Source organism: Lactuca saligna, chromosome 4 (assembly GCF_052625555.1).
Source record: "Lactuca saligna cultivar CGN05327 chromosome 4, ASM5262555v1, whole genome shotgun sequence".
NCBI classification, from domain to species: domain Eukaryota; kingdom Viridiplantae; phylum Streptophyta; class Magnoliopsida; order Asterales; family Asteraceae; genus Lactuca; species Lactuca saligna.
Genome location: NC_136420.1, coordinates 271,758,265 through 271,774,910, shown reverse-complemented (window position 1 = coordinate 271,774,910; position 16,646 = coordinate 271,758,265). Strand labels below are relative to the sequence as shown.

The window sequence follows — 16,646 nt, the reverse complement described above, 5'->3', positions numbered from 1 at the left end:
AATCGAGCACGGATCCTCTGCTTTCAGTAGTACGGGCCCATACTACCTTCCACATCTATCCGTACTTTCCTCGGGAACTGCTTCGACTCCCCCAGGTCCCTTCTCTACTATTACTGCTCCCAGCACTACCTCATCCTAGGCTTATCCTGGGGAAACCTCTGACTCAAACCAAACCAATCCTTAGCCGCTGAAGGCCTCCTTGTGATGCCAATTAGCCATCACCTGGATACCATCACATGTGACGAGGCTCAGATAATCCTTCGAGTAAAAGACCCGTCCCTACAACGGTTGGAATCAAACAAGAGCTGCGCGATAGGGCCAAATCCAGCACTCTGAGATTGTTCAACCCTGATCACATGTGACGTGACGAATCCACCTAATGGCTAACTCCCATCACTCAGAACCCCACAATACACAAAGCAAGTAGCATTCAGACAAGGGAAAATCTAACCATAACATACTCAAGCAATCATAATCTCATATCAGGAATCTGCACTAGCATGCAACACAAGCTCATAAACTCAGGCATAACCTATACAGGCTATCCTACTACTGTCTAGCCAGCACTATCATGCAGCTCAAAGGCATAACCTAAACAGGCTATCCTACTATTGTCTAGCCAGCACTATCATGCAGCTCAAAAGCACATATAACATGCACATAAGGCATCCTTCCTAGATCCTTAGTCCTAATCTAGCATGTTATTCTACTAATTGATAATCATAACATAAACTTGTATGGGTATTTTGGGGTACTTACTTGAGCTCGGCTGATTGCATGCACCACACCCTTTTCTCTTATCAAAATTCTTTTCTTTCTAAATTGTTTTTGCTTTTCTAAAACTGTTTTCTTTCTCAAAACTCTCTTTTTACAAATCCGTCTTTTAATTTTGAAAACTTCTATAAGGACCATTAATATGTAAGTTGAAAACTTCTATAAGGACCAAAATCACAGGAAGTTTTTGATTTTGGGTCTTCCATGCAAGTTGAAAACTTTTTGGACCCTATCCAAAGTTTTTCGCAAACCATAAGGACCAATTTTGCAGTTTTATCCTTCTTTTATGAATATAAGCTTTGATTAAAAGTAAAGGATAACAACATTATAAATAATATAAAAGTTGCCCAAAATAATTAATCATGTTGTATACTTGCTTTTATAATAAGATGGTCACCCGCAACCCACTCGCAACCCGTTTACAACCCATGGCCACAATCTAGGCAGTCACACCATTTTGGCCTAGGAGTGGTATGGTTATTTTGGTTTTGAAAAAATTTAGATGTAAAATTAGAAATTTTCAACGACATGATTTTTCATTTAATGTAGTTGGGAATAGGGATTTCAAAAAAGTCTCGTGGGACCCTGAGCCCATGGAGCCCCGATCCCGATATTTGGTTAAAAAATCAGGGTCAGGGGTGAGGGCAAGTCTAACCCCCATTTTTATTCCGGGGGTGGGGGCGGGGGTGGGTAGTCCCGTCCCGAAACCCTAATGGGGGCCCCGTTAATATATTAATTATAAAAATATAATAAATAATAACAATGATTTGGAACCTCCAAAATTAACAAAATACCATGGCTTTAAGTTATTAGTATAATGTTTTTGACACGTTATAATACTTTTATTTTAAACATGTAAAATTAGGCTGTAAATAACTATTTTTAAACAAAAATAGCTTCTTTTAGCCCCAAACAACTTCTTTTGGACCAAAGAACAACTTCGTTAGCCAAAAAAATCAACCCAAATGAGGGTGGGGAAACGTGAGCGGGGGTAGAGGTAGGGTAATCCAGACATTCGGGGGCGGGGGATACAAGTCCCACTACGTTTACCCCACTGACATCCCTAGTTGGGAAACATGTCCCATGCATTTAATACAAAAAAGACCATACTGGTGATTGTTGTTTTGAAACGAATGGTTTTATTTAGATCTTTGGAGTTGTAATTGGTACAAATGGTTCTAATATTGAATGAAAATTTTTCTTCGAAATTTGGAACGTTACATACGACAAGGCCAATAAGTCATCATTTTGCGTCTCACCGAAGTCTAAAATGCATTAATTACTACCATGTATACATACTTCTGGGCACATACTGGCCACCACCATCAGGTTCAAAGCTAACGACGTACGTCCAACATTAACATATCTAAACGACATGACTTGTTAGTTGTAGTCCGGATTTCAGAGCCAAAAATAATACTGACACTTCAAAGTCATAGAGGTGTAACCATCTTCACATTATTGATATACATAAGCTAATGGTCGACCATAAGTTACATGATTTATCGTAGGTGACGTGACACCTGCGACCTACAATACCTACATTGGATCAACTCCAACCCACCGTTTGTTGGGTACATATTCTAGCTCACTGCCTACCTACTTGGTATGACAGCAACAATAAGAAGGTGCGGCAATCATACTAAGATCGGCTCATATACTAGATTGACCATCAAAGAGTATTCCTCGTCCGACAGGGAATATGTATGGCCCCATTTCTTTCGGCGATCGGGGATTTGAAGTGGTGGACAACCCACGACCTTAAACCAAGTATCGGAACCATATGCTTCGTTAATCTATGTTGCATAATAAAGAAACCAATATTAATTAGCATCACAATCATAATGCATAATCGTATTTTTATGTTACATAATAAAGAAACCAATATTAATTAGCATCACAATCATAATGCATAATCGTATTTTTCAAGTTTCATGGAAGCATCATTCAAAATTTTACTTGGATTAGAAGGCAAACTTCGCTCATAAAAGCATATCATCCAACGAGCACGGGGATAAGATACGAAAAACTTTACAAGCTACAGTGTTTTAATAATCTCAGGCATGTTTAGATATAAAATTATAAAGTGGGCCCAAGCATTACAAAGTATATAATTAAACAAGTTAATTCCATAATTATCTTAAGATGTCATCATGCAAAACCTTTGTTGCATTGAACATACAATCACATTAATAACTGAAGTTTCATACTCGAAACATTGCAAAGATTTGAAGATTTTGAAAATTATTGAAGAGAGCTTTGGGGATTTTAATAGTGCATTTTGAAAGAAAAAAATGATGAAAGAGGGTTAAACGAAAGGATTCCTTAAACAACCAGTTAATGGTTTGGTTTTAGTTGATGAAAAAAAAAAAAAAAAATCAAGATGTCGAACAACTCATTAGAAATCATTTTCATACATAAAGCTTATAAATAAAAAAAAAAAAAAAAAAAAAAAAAAAAAAAAAAAAAAAAACCTTTAAGGAACAAAACAATCTTTTATTCAAGTCTAATTAAGAATATTATGGTATGTGTATATATAGCTCCGCCCTATATTGTTGTATAGCTCTTTACTGATCATGTAATTATATCTATTTATTCCAGTTAACGAGAACGCATCAGTTCATAGGAAATAATATATTTCAAGAAATAGTTTCTGATATCGTATAAATGCAAATAATATTTTATGTTATTTTACTGTTAAAACATTATGTCATTATCTTATTGGTGAAGAGTTGTCAAATCAAATATTGCAAAACATTCCTTTCATGTAACTAACAGAGAGAAAGACATTGCTCTTACAATGGACATATCAGCTACGTTACAACTTTTACAAGGTCCATCGTTTTCACATTCATTTTCTTATATATATTGTGTAGCTTATTATATTTCTACAAAAGATATTATTGTTTCCAGATATAACATTAATATGTAACTTATAATAAGTATTCTTGTAAATTATGCCACTTCAAAATTTAAGGCTCTCGTGGACATTTACTCAACAAAGTATGGCTTATGAGAACCATAGCCACCTATCAAAGTAATACTCAATTAGGCATCAACAAGGGACCCGGCCCTTAATACTTGGATGGAGTAGAGTGGAAGTCAATAGTTAATTAGCACTAGCACCCAATAACATGACAAACAGTATCAGATTATTTGGTGTGTCGTTGTTGAATTAGTGATGTCATGTGTGACTTTTATTTGAGACATTCAAATGAACGAGTCACACACATGTGAGTTGTGAAAGGAAAATATTATCCTATTTATATGGATAGATGATATGTGTAAGGTTGTGTTTGGCGTACTAGATCTAATTTATAAACTAATTTTTTGAAAGGCTACTTAAATTTTTAAAAGTTTTCTAAAAAATTTCATATATACACCAATTTAATTATAGAAAACATATTCTTCTAAATATCATTTTACTTCATTGTTTATCATCCAGCTAGCTTATAAACTAATTTTTATTTTTTTGTCAATCATTCTTTTTATCAGCTAGGTTACAAGATAACAACTAGCTTCTCAACTATCCGTTAGTTAGTAATTAAAAGTTAATATCATCAAGTTTGTGATAATTTGTATTTTCCCATAATTCATAAATATATTACTAAAGAGTATAAATACAAGATTAGGTCATGGGCCGATACATGCAATACATACAAACTAATGGGTTATCATAATACAATATAATACATAATACTAACACATGAGCATAAGTATGAAACTAAAGATTCATGTGTGACTTTTATTTGAGACATTCAAATGAACGAGTCAATTGTGTTGTGAAGGAAAATATTATCCTATTTATATGGGTAAATGATATGTGTAAGGTTGTGTTTGGCGTCCTAGATCTAACTTATAAACTAATATTTTGAAAGGCTACTTAAATTTTTAAGAGTTTTCTAAAAAATTTCAAATATACACCAATTTAATTATAGAAAACATATTCTTCTAAATGTCATTTTACTTCATTGTTTATCATCCAGCTGCTTATCAACTAATTTTTATTTTTTTTGTCAATCATTCTTTTTATTAGCTAGGTTACAAGTTAACAACTAGCTTCTCAACTATCCGTTAGTTAGTAATTAGAAGTTAATATCATCAAGTTAGTGATAATTTGATGTTGAACCAGGTTCGAAGACATGTAAATCGAATTGATGTTGCCACAATAGATAATGGTGGCTTCGTCATACTGACATCAGAGCAGCTCCTGAAGAAGTTACAAACCAAAGATGTCTCGGCAACGACGTTGGCAACACCACGATACTCAGCCTCAATGTTGGAACAAGAAATGACACCTTGTCGTTCAGATGACCAAGATATCAGGTTGTCACCGTTATCACCAAAAAATATGCGATATCCAGAAGTGAAACGACGGGATACTAGATAACCTCCCCCCCCCCCCACCCACCCACCCACCTCCTCCTCCTCTTCGTCCTCAGTCAGCATCAGAGTAGACACAGAGATCAAATGAACGTGACATATATAATAGTAAACCATGGTCAAGAGTCCCATGAATGTAATGTAAGATGTGCTTAAGAGCATGCATATTAGGCTCTTGAGGATCATGCATGAAAAGGCAAACTGTTGAACAAAGAAGGTAATATTCGGCTGTGTAAATGTGAGATACTGAAGGGCCCCAACAAGACAACCATAAAATGAGGGGTCAGAGCGATAGGAGGGCCAGTGGCATCCAGTTTATGTGTGGTCTTGGATGGTGTGCGAGCATGCCCGGACTCGCACAGGACCCCGAAAAAAATAGGGCTCTAGTTTTAGCAAACTTATATAGTAAACATGTTAATATATATATATATATATATATATATATATATATATATATATATATATATTGCATTACGCAAGAAATATCTGAAAATGTATTCTCGTTCAACTGGTAAAAGGCGCTGGGGCTATTCCTACATTTTAAGTTGGGCCTATGTTCGATCCTTTACCACTGTAAGCTTTTGTTTTTTTTAATAATAACTAGGAAAAGGTCCGTGCTTTGCACGAGTCATTCTTTTTAGAAAAAAAATGAAAGGTAGAAGAATATGTTTGACGGAAATTCCAAAGAATAAAAAAAAAATGATAGAAGAATACGGTAGACGAAAATGATAAAGAATAAAGAAAAAATGGTTGTAAAGAAGTAAAAGTGAAAGTTTAGTGGCAAAAATATAAAGAAGTAAAAATGAAGTGGCAAAATTATAAAAACGTAAAGTTTGTTGAAACTTTAGTGGCAAAATTATAAATAAGTAAAATAAAGTGGTCAAATTATGAAGATGAGAAGTTTCAACACTAAAATGTAGAAAAGATGTGGCAAAAGTCATAAAATGTAGAAAATATGTGGCAAAAGTCAGAAATAGAAAAGAATACTCTTCTTTTCCTCCATGCGCTTTAATATATATAGTTAATCTACTATAATAAATTAAAAAAAATTTTGTCACATGTCATCTTCTCCTTCATTTGGATATATGTCATTTTCTAGAATTTTTAAATTTTCGATTTTCTACTTGTCATTTTATTGTATTTTTCATTTTATTAAATTAAAATTCCACATTTAATGTGTAAGATAATATATATGTAAAGTATTTATTTAAAAAAATTTATATATGTAATGTATTCAATACATTAAAGTCTCATTAATTTTAATAATTCAAAATTTTCTCATTTTTCTTATAAATTCAAACTTTTTCAAATTGTTAAAATTTTATATTTAATTTTTTTAATTAAACTCATGTAATACATGGGTCTCACACCTAGTAGTTAATAAGTTGTTACTTTCCTTTTTACATGGGCAATGTTAATTCTTGTTACCGCCACCTTCAAACATGTTTTTTATTAATCAGTTTTTTTTTCTTACCCTTCATTTTTATTAATTAGTTTTTTTTATTCCCGCTTTTCTTTATTAGTTAGTTTTTTTATTCCACATTTATGTTGTAATTGTTTTCTTTATTTTTTTCTAATTTCCCTCACTCCCTTAATTGTCCATTTTTTCAATTAATCTAATTTCTTTTGTTTTTCAACTTCGTCCTCACCGTAATAATCGATTAGACCATAATAGTATTAACGAATTATATATATATATATATATATATATATATATATATATATATATATATATTAGGGCCCATATTTTAAATTTGGCACAGGGCATTCAAAATCAATGGACTCGTCTTATGTGCGAGCTTGATTGCACTGAAGCATATGCGCACGCTCAAGGATCTCAGAGGCAAACTTTCGTTGGGAGAGGAAGAGACTGTGAGGAGAGCGGGTGGCAGAGATCCCAAGAAAATAGCTGAGTCCCAAGGTCAGTCATGACCAACTCCCTGCTAAGCTGAGCGAGAATACATTGAAGAAGAATCGGAGACGAATCAGTCAAGACAACTTCATCAACATATAGAAGGAGATCTGAAGTATCAACACCATCATAATAAATGAAGAGAGAGGAGTCAGTGAGATTGTGTTTGAACTCCATGTGAATAACATGCTAATCGAACTACTAGTACGAGGCCCTTGAGGCGTCTTTTTGGCCGTATAAGTATCGTTGAAGGTGACATACATAATTTGGATGTTGAGGATCTTAGAATCCCGGGGGCCAATATACAAATTAATGGGTTATCACTATACAATATAATACATAATATTAATACATACAAACTATTGCGCTATCACAATACTATTGGATTAGGTGTCTAAGACCATAACTATATTTGGTATGTACTTGACCCGGTTGTATCAAGGTCCTTTAGGTTTCCTTTACCGAAGCAACTTGATTGGATGAATAATGGAGAAAGAGGTTATTATGGTTTATTAATATATTATATGAATAATATATTAAAAGAGAAATCATATTGGTTGATTAATATTCGTCAAGAATTAATTAAGAAATTAATTTTGTGATAAAAAGATATTAATTGAACCTAGGGGCTGGAATTGCAATTATAAGATAATTGGATTTTGGGTTGAGGATCCATTAGAATGGGGTGGATGAAATCAAGGAGGGAAGCCCACCTTGAATTTGTCCAAAGCTTTATTCTGGAAGGTTCCTTTGGAATGCTTAACGCCTAAGCAATCCAATTAGAGTTTTGACTGAAACCCTAGCAGCTCACCTATATAAAGGATCCCAGGGCTTCATAAATCAGCTACCACAACCCTAAGAAGAGTCTAAGAGCCGATTTTAGGCTTCCCCTCTCCCTATTATTCTCCAACTTGCTTTGGTGTTTGTGATGTGTTAGAGACACAACATTTGAGGTGCTAAGGTTCTCAAAAGCTCAAGATCTTCAAGCAACAATCAATGTAACCTTCTAACTTGTTTATTAGATGTTATTTCATTTTATTGTATGCTAGATTAGGGTTTACAAGCTTTGGATGATTTTCATGTAGAATTAGAGAAACTTGGATCAAAATCTTTAGGGTTGCATGTGCATCATAGGATTGATGTTATGCTCAAAACCTGTAACGCCCGAGTTTTGGGGCTAAGCATTTTTAGACGATATAATAGTCTAGGTCAACTATTGTAACTCTTTATGATGTAATAAAGATGAAATATTTTAATTCTATGTGAATTATGTGTATTTGTGTGCTTATTACTTTATTATAAATATATATTTAATAAAGAATAAAAATAAGCATCAAAATTAAAGTGTGAGATAAGTCTGATATCTTTACATAAAGTTGTAGTGGTCAAAACAAGGATTTCGGGGATATAAAGAACGCCAAAATCCGAGTTATAACGAAAAGTTTTGGCCCGCCGAAGTTTTACGGCAAAACCGACACGGCACCGGGAGACGTAAATAGTAAATTTACGATAGAGCGAGATTTATCCTTAGCGATCTAAACGAAAGTCGTAGAATACATTAAACCGAGAGCGTCCATAAAAAGAACACCCAAATCTGACTTCGTATGAGGAAGTTATGATTTTTCGAAGTTTCGGATTAGTAGTGTACAACTCGAAATTCGAATATTAGATCGAGCGGTTTTTAGCCAACACGACCTAAATGAGAATCGAAGATCTCGTTAAGAAGTTATGAGAATTTAACGGACCAATCTTGTCCCGGCCTATTAATAATATAACTTTTAAAATAGAGTCAAAATTAGCAGACGGAGTCTAAACGAAAGTTGTAGAGTACATTCCCACCTTCGCGTGGATATAAAGAACGTCGAAAACAGAGCTCGTACGCAAAAGTTACGAATTTTTAAAGTTGAAGCATGAAATTGCGAAGTCTGTTGCTAAATCGATGACGTGGCAGCACCACAACTGTCCGATGATGGTCTCAGAAGTCGCTTCGGATTGCAACACGTCGCCCCTCACATTACGCCCAACGTCCAAGCTCAGAACGCGCCGCGTACGCAAACCCTTCCCTCGGTCCAACTTGAGCCACATCGCACCGTCCGGAGCTTGCCACCTGCTAACCTTATCCGAGACTACGCCCCGCGTAGTGCTGCTGAACGCCCCGCGTAGTGCGAAGCCTCGCACCTATAAAAAGGGGTGCGAGGGCAACCGATTTTTCACACCAAATCTTCTTCTCTCTCTAGATTTCTCTCTCTCTCTCTCTCTCTCTCTCTCTCTCTAAGGTTCCAAACCCTCCCTAAACTCTAGGTGAGCCCCCAGCACCCTAAGGAAGCCCCGAGAAAAAGAGTCTTTCGGTTTCGAAACGCTGCTCCAAATAAAGCCTGGTTTTCTTTAAAATCCGCTGTAAGTGAGCTATGCTTACGCAATTTTTAATATAGCTTTCAAATAATTATAGGAATGTTATTAGGTCCTTAAAATAATTATTTGAGCTATTATTATGAGTTATATTGAGTGTTATTTAACGCTTATATAATAATAATAATTGTCAGACTATTAATTTGTCGCGTTTATTGTTAGAGTAAACCCTAGTGGTATTGGTACTAGGTTTTATTGAAGGAAAATTGTTTTCAGAGTATCAAAGCGCTGTCCAATTGCTGAATCACCACCTTTCAGGTGAGTGCATAGTTACTTTCAGCTTACACATAAATATGAAGTATTTTATATAAATTACGTACAATGTGTGCATATTATCTGAATACTTGCTATCTATACTGGATGAACGTTTTTATACATGTTTTCAATGATTTAAACTGAATATGTATTTTATATCTATGAAAATGTTGGGGTAAAACATGGGTAGATGTAATAGGTGATGTGTGATAAAATGATGAGAGGCCTCGATGTTGATGTTGTTGATTCTGTCATCTAGCGGAGTATGGATGACGACCACAGACTCTTCTAGGCAGTCCAGTGGAACACTAGCAGGCTCGCAACCTGTTGGAGTTGTGAACGATGTGTTCACCGGTGTACTCCATCCCCCACATGGTTGCCTTTAGGATATTTATTGCTGAGGAATCCCCTTAGCAGTAATGTCCATCCCGATGATGATCCTTAGGCTAGGTCCCTTATGATAGGTGTTTAGGGACGTAAAGTGAGGATAACAGGAACGGATAATCGGGTTAATGCTGATTAATGAAATTAATAAACTTATTTATTGTGGGTTGAAAACCCTATGTGCTCCCCAGACTCCCAAGCCTGACCCACTTAGTTTCTTGTATTACAGGTAGTGGCGCATGAGCATAGATGTGATGTTTTCGATGAGAGATTACGGATATAGGCCTGTATATACGAAATAATGTAGTAAAGCTTATATTGTACTGTTTATACTTTTGATCTGTATCGAACATGACATCCCAAGTCTTTTAATGAAATACATTTCTTTGGAAATGTTTTTGATAAATCTTTATCATATTTTATTTTGGGACAAATTCCGCAACACTTTTATTTAAAATGTTACTCTGATTCTTATACAAAGCATAAACAAAATCGGTTTTTTCTGACCGTGATTTTGAGGATGTCACAAAACCCATCAAATACAATAGTAGGAATCGTCAATACGTGGATAGAACCTATGACCTCCAATATAAAAGATAAAGTCCCTACCAAATGAGCTAATAACACACTGACACATCAAATTTAAATGCTTAATATATAACAAATGGTTAATACCCATCTTGCATCTACTATGCATACACAAAATAAAACCAAATAAAAGATACAAAATCACAATCAAAATCATATGTGTTTCATACATGGAATTTTATAAACGTCAGATATACTTGATTGGTTTTATATAAACCATAATTCATAATATACATTCGTGTCAAAAAATATCTTTTGAATCATATTTTTTCTAGCAATTGTTTAGATTAAATACAAATTTGTCAGTCTCAAAAAAATATATATAATATTGAGGAAATTTTTTTGAATCTTTACCCATCTTTAATGATGTTTTAAGATATTTGGATTTAGAAACGAAATTTAATTTTGGAATCAAACTTTATAATATAAAAAAGAGAAAAGAACACCATATACTAATGGTTTAGCCTATTGATTACAATTCTATTTTAAGACTAAATAAAATAATAAATTAAAAAAACGAAAAACAAAACTTTTGCTATTTTATACTTAAAAAGCACATTCCCTCTACAGAATGGAAGAAAGTAGTAGACGTGGAGCATGGACAAAAGAGACGCCCAACCCCTCTCCTTGCAGAGATTTACACAGAGTAAGTAGGGAGAAGAAGAGGGAGAGGATATTATGGAATGATTTCTTCAAACATCTCCTAATAAACCTGTCTTTAAGAAGAAGAAGAAGAAGAAAACAGCAACAAGAATTCTAATTTCGTCTGTATTTCAATCGATTGTTCCTACAGATTTTAAGCAGATGAAGATGCTTCGCAGGTAACTCCAAAACCATGAAATCAGAAGGTAGAAATTCTCGTAGTCCTCAATTTCTCAGTTATAACCACTTCTTCACATTCATTTGTGTTCATTTGTGCGTTTACGTTCTTTTCCCTTAAAATTGCTGTTAGATTGCATTGATGAACAATTTTCCAACTTTGGTAATTGTAAACGAGGGAAAATTTTGTTATTAGTTTATATTCGAGTTAGTTAATTTTTGCTAATATATGTTTGCTTTTATTCGATACAGAATTTCCTGTTGAAGATCTCAGAATTGGACTTCATTTCATGGAGATCCTTTGAAGCTTCTCCAAAAATATATGATTAAATTAAATTAAGATGTTTGATTTCGTTAATTAAGATCAAACATACTGTTTAGTTTGAGATGTGCATCATCAATCAAACACAGATACGAGATTAAGACAGGGCGATTTGGGAATTTCTTTGAAGAACAATCAACAATGGCAGCTGCAGCATGGGATCATTTAGGGGAAATTGCAAATGTGGCTCAACTGACAGGTTTTGATGCAGTGAGGCTAATAGGAATGATTGTAAAAGCTGCTAGCACTGCTCGTTTGCACAAAAACAACTGCAAACAATTCGCCATGCATTTGAGATTGATTGGAAATCTTTTAGAACAACTTCAAATCAGTGAACTTAAGAAGTATCCAGAAACTCGTGAACCTTTAGAGCAACTTGAAGATGCATTAAGAAGATCGTACGTTTTGGTGAATAGTTGTCAGGATAGAAGCTATTTCTACTTGCTTGCAATGGGTTGGACCATTGTTTATCAATTTAAAAAGGCACAAGATGAGATTGATAGATACTTGAAGATCATTCCTCTCATTACTCTTGTGGATAATTCTCGATTCAAGGTATTAACTTGATTTTAATGTGGATTCAATTCTCTCTCTCTCTCTCTATCTCTCTCTCTCTCTCTCATGTAAATAAATATTCATTTTACCTTTAGGGATAATGACATAAAAACCCTTAAATTTGATAAAAAATTGCGGATTTACCCATTTATGGATTATAGGTTAACTAAAACATGATGTTTACAACTGTTTTTTTTTTTTTCTTCCAAGTTTACCCTTTTTTGCAGATTTACCCTGTAAAATTGAACATTTATCCCAAACTTAAAAGGTTTTAATGAACCAGAAAACCAAACTTCAGTTCTTTTTCAAACCAAAAAAAGGATAAAACTGAACATTTCTGTCAAAACTAAGGGCTTTAATGAACCTAAAATACACAAAAAGGTAAAATTAAAAAAAAAAAAAAAAAAAAAGTTGCAAACATCGGGTTTTAATGAAACTTAAGGGCTTTTATGTCATTATACCTTATCTTTACACTCCAAAAGAAACAAATTTCACAATATTTATCAGTTTTAACATAAGAGGAGTTGGTAGGAGAAAAAAGAAAGGGAAATAGGTAAAAGGTTAGTGTCTTAATCCATTAAGTCATTTTGTCCAAATCAAGATCTAAAGAAACAGTTATGTGTAGCTATTTAGATTAACTTGTTAAGTCAAAAAGAAACAACTTCTATAACTTTTATGCAGGAAAGATTGGAATATATTGAAATGGACAAAAACGAATACACATTAGATGAAGAAGACCAAAGGGTGCAAGATGTTATCATGAAACCTAATCCATCTAATACTGATGATGTTGCTGTTTTGAGAAGATCCCTTTCTTTTAGCTACCCAGATTTGCCTTTCAATGAGGTTATAAAGAAAGAAAATGAAAAGCTTCATATGGAACTACAACATTCACAATCCTATTTAGATGTTAACCAATGTGAAATGATTCAAAATCTTATGGAAATCGTCGATGTTTTTGCTTCAAATTCTCAATATGAGAAGAATATGGAATACTATCCGTATGTTATCAGCAATAAAGAACATGAAGATCACAATGAGGTGCAAAAGAATGTTCTTTCAACTTCAAGGTTTGTAGATTCTACATAAACATTGATCAAAATTTATGTTTCTTGGAAGAATTGATGATAGATATATAATGATATATCTATTGTTTTTCAGAAGCATTTCTTCAGTTTCATCAAGACAAGATTTGCTTTCTTCTAGAGGATCTTATCGAGAGGAAGCATGGCATTCAGATGTTCTTGGTTGTTGTTCAGAGCCTATGATGTGTATGTCTTGTAGTCCTTCATCCTACATTTATTATGTTGTATTTCTCCCTTATGAACTAAACAGGTTTTTATGTGTTTCTATAGGCTTAAAAACCTTCTTATTTCCATGTGGAACACTCTCAAAAATTGCTACAGTGGCAACAAACACGCACATGAGTAAGATTGCCTACTTAATATCAATGTCGTTTAACTAAGAGCATTATGTGGTAGGATTATATTTATTATTTCTTATAATGCATTAGAAGCTTACACGAAAAAAATGTGATTTTATCAGCTTCAGCAGATGCTTGCAATGAGTTGATGGCGTACTCCCTAATAGCATCATGTTGTTGCTATACTTGTTGCATTAGGAGGAAGCTTCGGAATACTTTCAACATCAGGGTAATACTGTTTAAGCCTTATACTGTGTTTGACATGCATCGAACGGTCAACTGGTACTTGAACTGATGTCAATAAGACAAAAATTACCGTTTTTTGTCCTATCCAAAAGGGTGGAACAAGGAGGGATAGAGACTCGCTCTTGATCTCTCATCTGGTCAAAAGACGTAAATGCCCTTCTCATCCTCGTCATTGAAAATAACCCTGAAAATCTTGTCCAGTACAGTCCAGTGTAACACATGCAGCCTTCGGCTGCATTTGTTGCACAGTACATGACTATGCCACTTTTTTGGGCTATTTTCAATGACAAGGATGAGAAGGGTATTTACGTCTTTTGCATAGATGAGAGATCGAGAGCGAGTCTCTATCCCACCTTGCTCCACTTTTTTGGGTGGGACAAAAAACGACAATTTTTGTCTTATTGATATTAGTCCAAGTACCGGTTGACCAGTTCAATGCATACCAAACGCAGTACAACTTGTTGTGTTCTGTAGGGAGGGTGGTGTGGTGACTTTGTATTGCATTTATGTTGCTGTTGTTGTGCGCTTGTCCAAGAATTACGGGAAATTGAAATGCGAGGAATTCATGGTGGGATGACTTTCTAGTGATTATTATTATCTGTTATTATTGGTATTTATGCATTATTTTGGGTAGTAATTGATGTGATCAAATATCAACAGTTGAAGGTCCTCAGAAGATAAAAACAATCCCTCCCTCCACACAGTACATGGAATCATAGAGGGATAATAGAACGTATCAATTCATGGCAAATCTTTTCCTTTTAATAATATTTTGGTTTTAGGAGGCAGAATTGGGAGTTTACACACGTGTAATGTGTTTGCTAGTTGAAAAACTTTTAAAAATTTCTTCTTTTCCAACTTTATGTCTTGTGGTATAATATTGTTAACCATTAAATAGTGAGAATTCATGAAATACTAAATTTTAGGGGGTGTTTTAAGCATTTAACCAATAAAATTGGAGTTTTGGAAAATGACCACAACATCTGCAGAGGAGGCTCTACAGATCATTTAAACCTATGAGTAACGATGAATAATACCGAGGAATTAATGTGAAATCACTAAAAGACAAAAAAATGGTGGGATCTGTAGATAAATCAACTATTCCATAACTTTTATAATACTTTTTAGAAAAAAAAAAGGGTAACCCTTCCAAGATTTATGCAAAAAAAATTAGAGTTTTCCAGAATAGACTTCACCGCAAGTCTCAATAAGGGTGAAATGAATGGTAACATTCCTAGCAAATTGTCACATAGGTTTTCTCATTGCCACGTAAGCTTAATATATATAGGTTGAAATGTAGGAGATGGTAGTGTGAGTAGTTTAATAAGTTTTGTTTAAAAAAAAAGAGGAAGAAAAAAAATCACAACCAATGGTCAAAATGGAAGCAACCAATCACATGCAAACAATCTTTTCTCTCTCTTCTTGCTATATGGGTAGCGAAGCAAGCTTGGCGAGCCCCCTAGCGAGAGCTAAAGGCAGTGTTTCTTCTTCCTAGTGAGTGCCTAACAAGCCCTTTTATGTGTAGGTAGAAGCCTAGTATGTGTTGGTGGTCATCTTTACCCACACATATATTAAATGTCACTATTTGTTGGTTCATGCATGTTAGTATAAATCATTACCCATGCATCGTATATGTGTAGGTAAAAGGCAACATCTACCTACACATGTATGTGTGCCTAAAAGTAGTATGTGTGGGTAAATGTCTTTTGATTTTTTTAGGTAGCCGATGATGTGGTTGCTTACGTGGCTGATGTTGTGGTTGCTTACATGGCAGCCTACATGCCCAATGACATGGATTGTACGGATGATATGGGTAATGCCTTGGACTACACATGTCATAAAATATGTGTTGGCAATACCATATTTATGCGTAGGTAATATTAGTAGATGTGTAGGATATGTGTTGGTAGAAATACATTTATATGTACGTATTTACACGATATATGTAGGTAATAATGTTCAAATATATACAAAATCATTACAAAACATGTGTATAATTTAGAACCATATACATCCAAAATATCATTATATAGCCACAAGTAAATTACATATCACAAAACTTGAAATACTAAACTAACAAAAGATAAACTAGTTATAAGTAGCTATTTGAAAATACAAAAATTTCTTAAATGTTCATTCCATATCAACAACCTATCAACATTTTCACCACTCACCATGATACTTTCACGAATGTGTGTTGTTAGATATATCACATTCAAATGTATCACCTTGAGATCGTCTTGATAATGTGCTTAGAGGAGACATAATGTTTTTCTGATCAACATTGGTTTCATAGCCGCATATTTTCCTTTCAGTGTTCCCAATTGATAAACCAATTAATCATAAGTAGGGCACTTTAAAAAGAACTCTCGGTGTTACTAGCATCAACATGATCACGTCCCCACCACACAAACAGGTGCCTTCTTTAAAATCAACATGTCGCCACTGATAAAAAACAATAAGTTCAAAGTTTTTTGGTAAAATGATTCGTGTGATGGTTAGAAAAAAATGTGGTATTAAGTAACTTTTAGAAAAGGAATCAATAAACAAACGTTATGTCAAATTATTCACAATCA

General features: G+C 34.2%; 1 protein-coding gene across 3 annotated transcripts; it reads left to right on the top strand.

The window, feature by feature from the left end:
- Positions 1-11,268: 11,268 nt before the first annotated feature.
- On the top strand, positions 11,269-14,993 carry LOC145043620 (protein MID1-COMPLEMENTING ACTIVITY 1-like). Of its 3 annotated transcripts, XM_078992327.1 has the most exons (9): positions 11,299-11,351; positions 11,499-11,553; positions 11,777-12,401; positions 13,083-13,471; positions 13,563-13,672; positions 13,757-13,828; positions 13,947-14,053; positions 14,545-14,638; positions 14,731-14,993. In XM_078992327.1, exons 3-9 carry the CDS (start codon positions 11,988-11,990, stop codon positions 14,787-14,789), a joined length of 1,245 nt encoding a protein of 414 aa, XP_078848453.1. In that variant the 5' UTR covers positions 11,299-11,351; positions 11,499-11,553; positions 11,777-11,987; the 3' UTR covers positions 14,790-14,993. The 3 variants fall into 3 exon arrangements, with proteins under 3 accessions (XP_078848451.1, XP_078848452.1, XP_078848453.1); XM_078992325.1 differs by having other exon boundaries at positions 11,269-11,526; XM_078992326.1 differs by having other exon boundaries at positions 11,269-11,553.
- The last annotated feature ends 1,653 nt before the right edge of the window (positions 14,994-16,646 follow it).

Bases quoted from the DNA above. Each gene is read 5' to 3' on its own strand.
- LOC145043620 (XM_078992325.1), top strand. From the start codon at position 11,988: ATGGCAGCTGCAGCATGGGATCATTTAGGGGAAATTGCAAATGTGGCT. The intron at 12,402-13,082 runs GTATTAACTTGA...ACTTTTATGCAG, and splicing joins TGGATAATTCTCGATTCAAG to GAAAGATTGGAATATATTGA. The intron at 14,054-14,544 runs GTAATACTGTTT...TGTGTTCTGTAG, and splicing joins GGAATACTTTCAACATCAGG to GGAGGGTGGTGTGGTGACTT.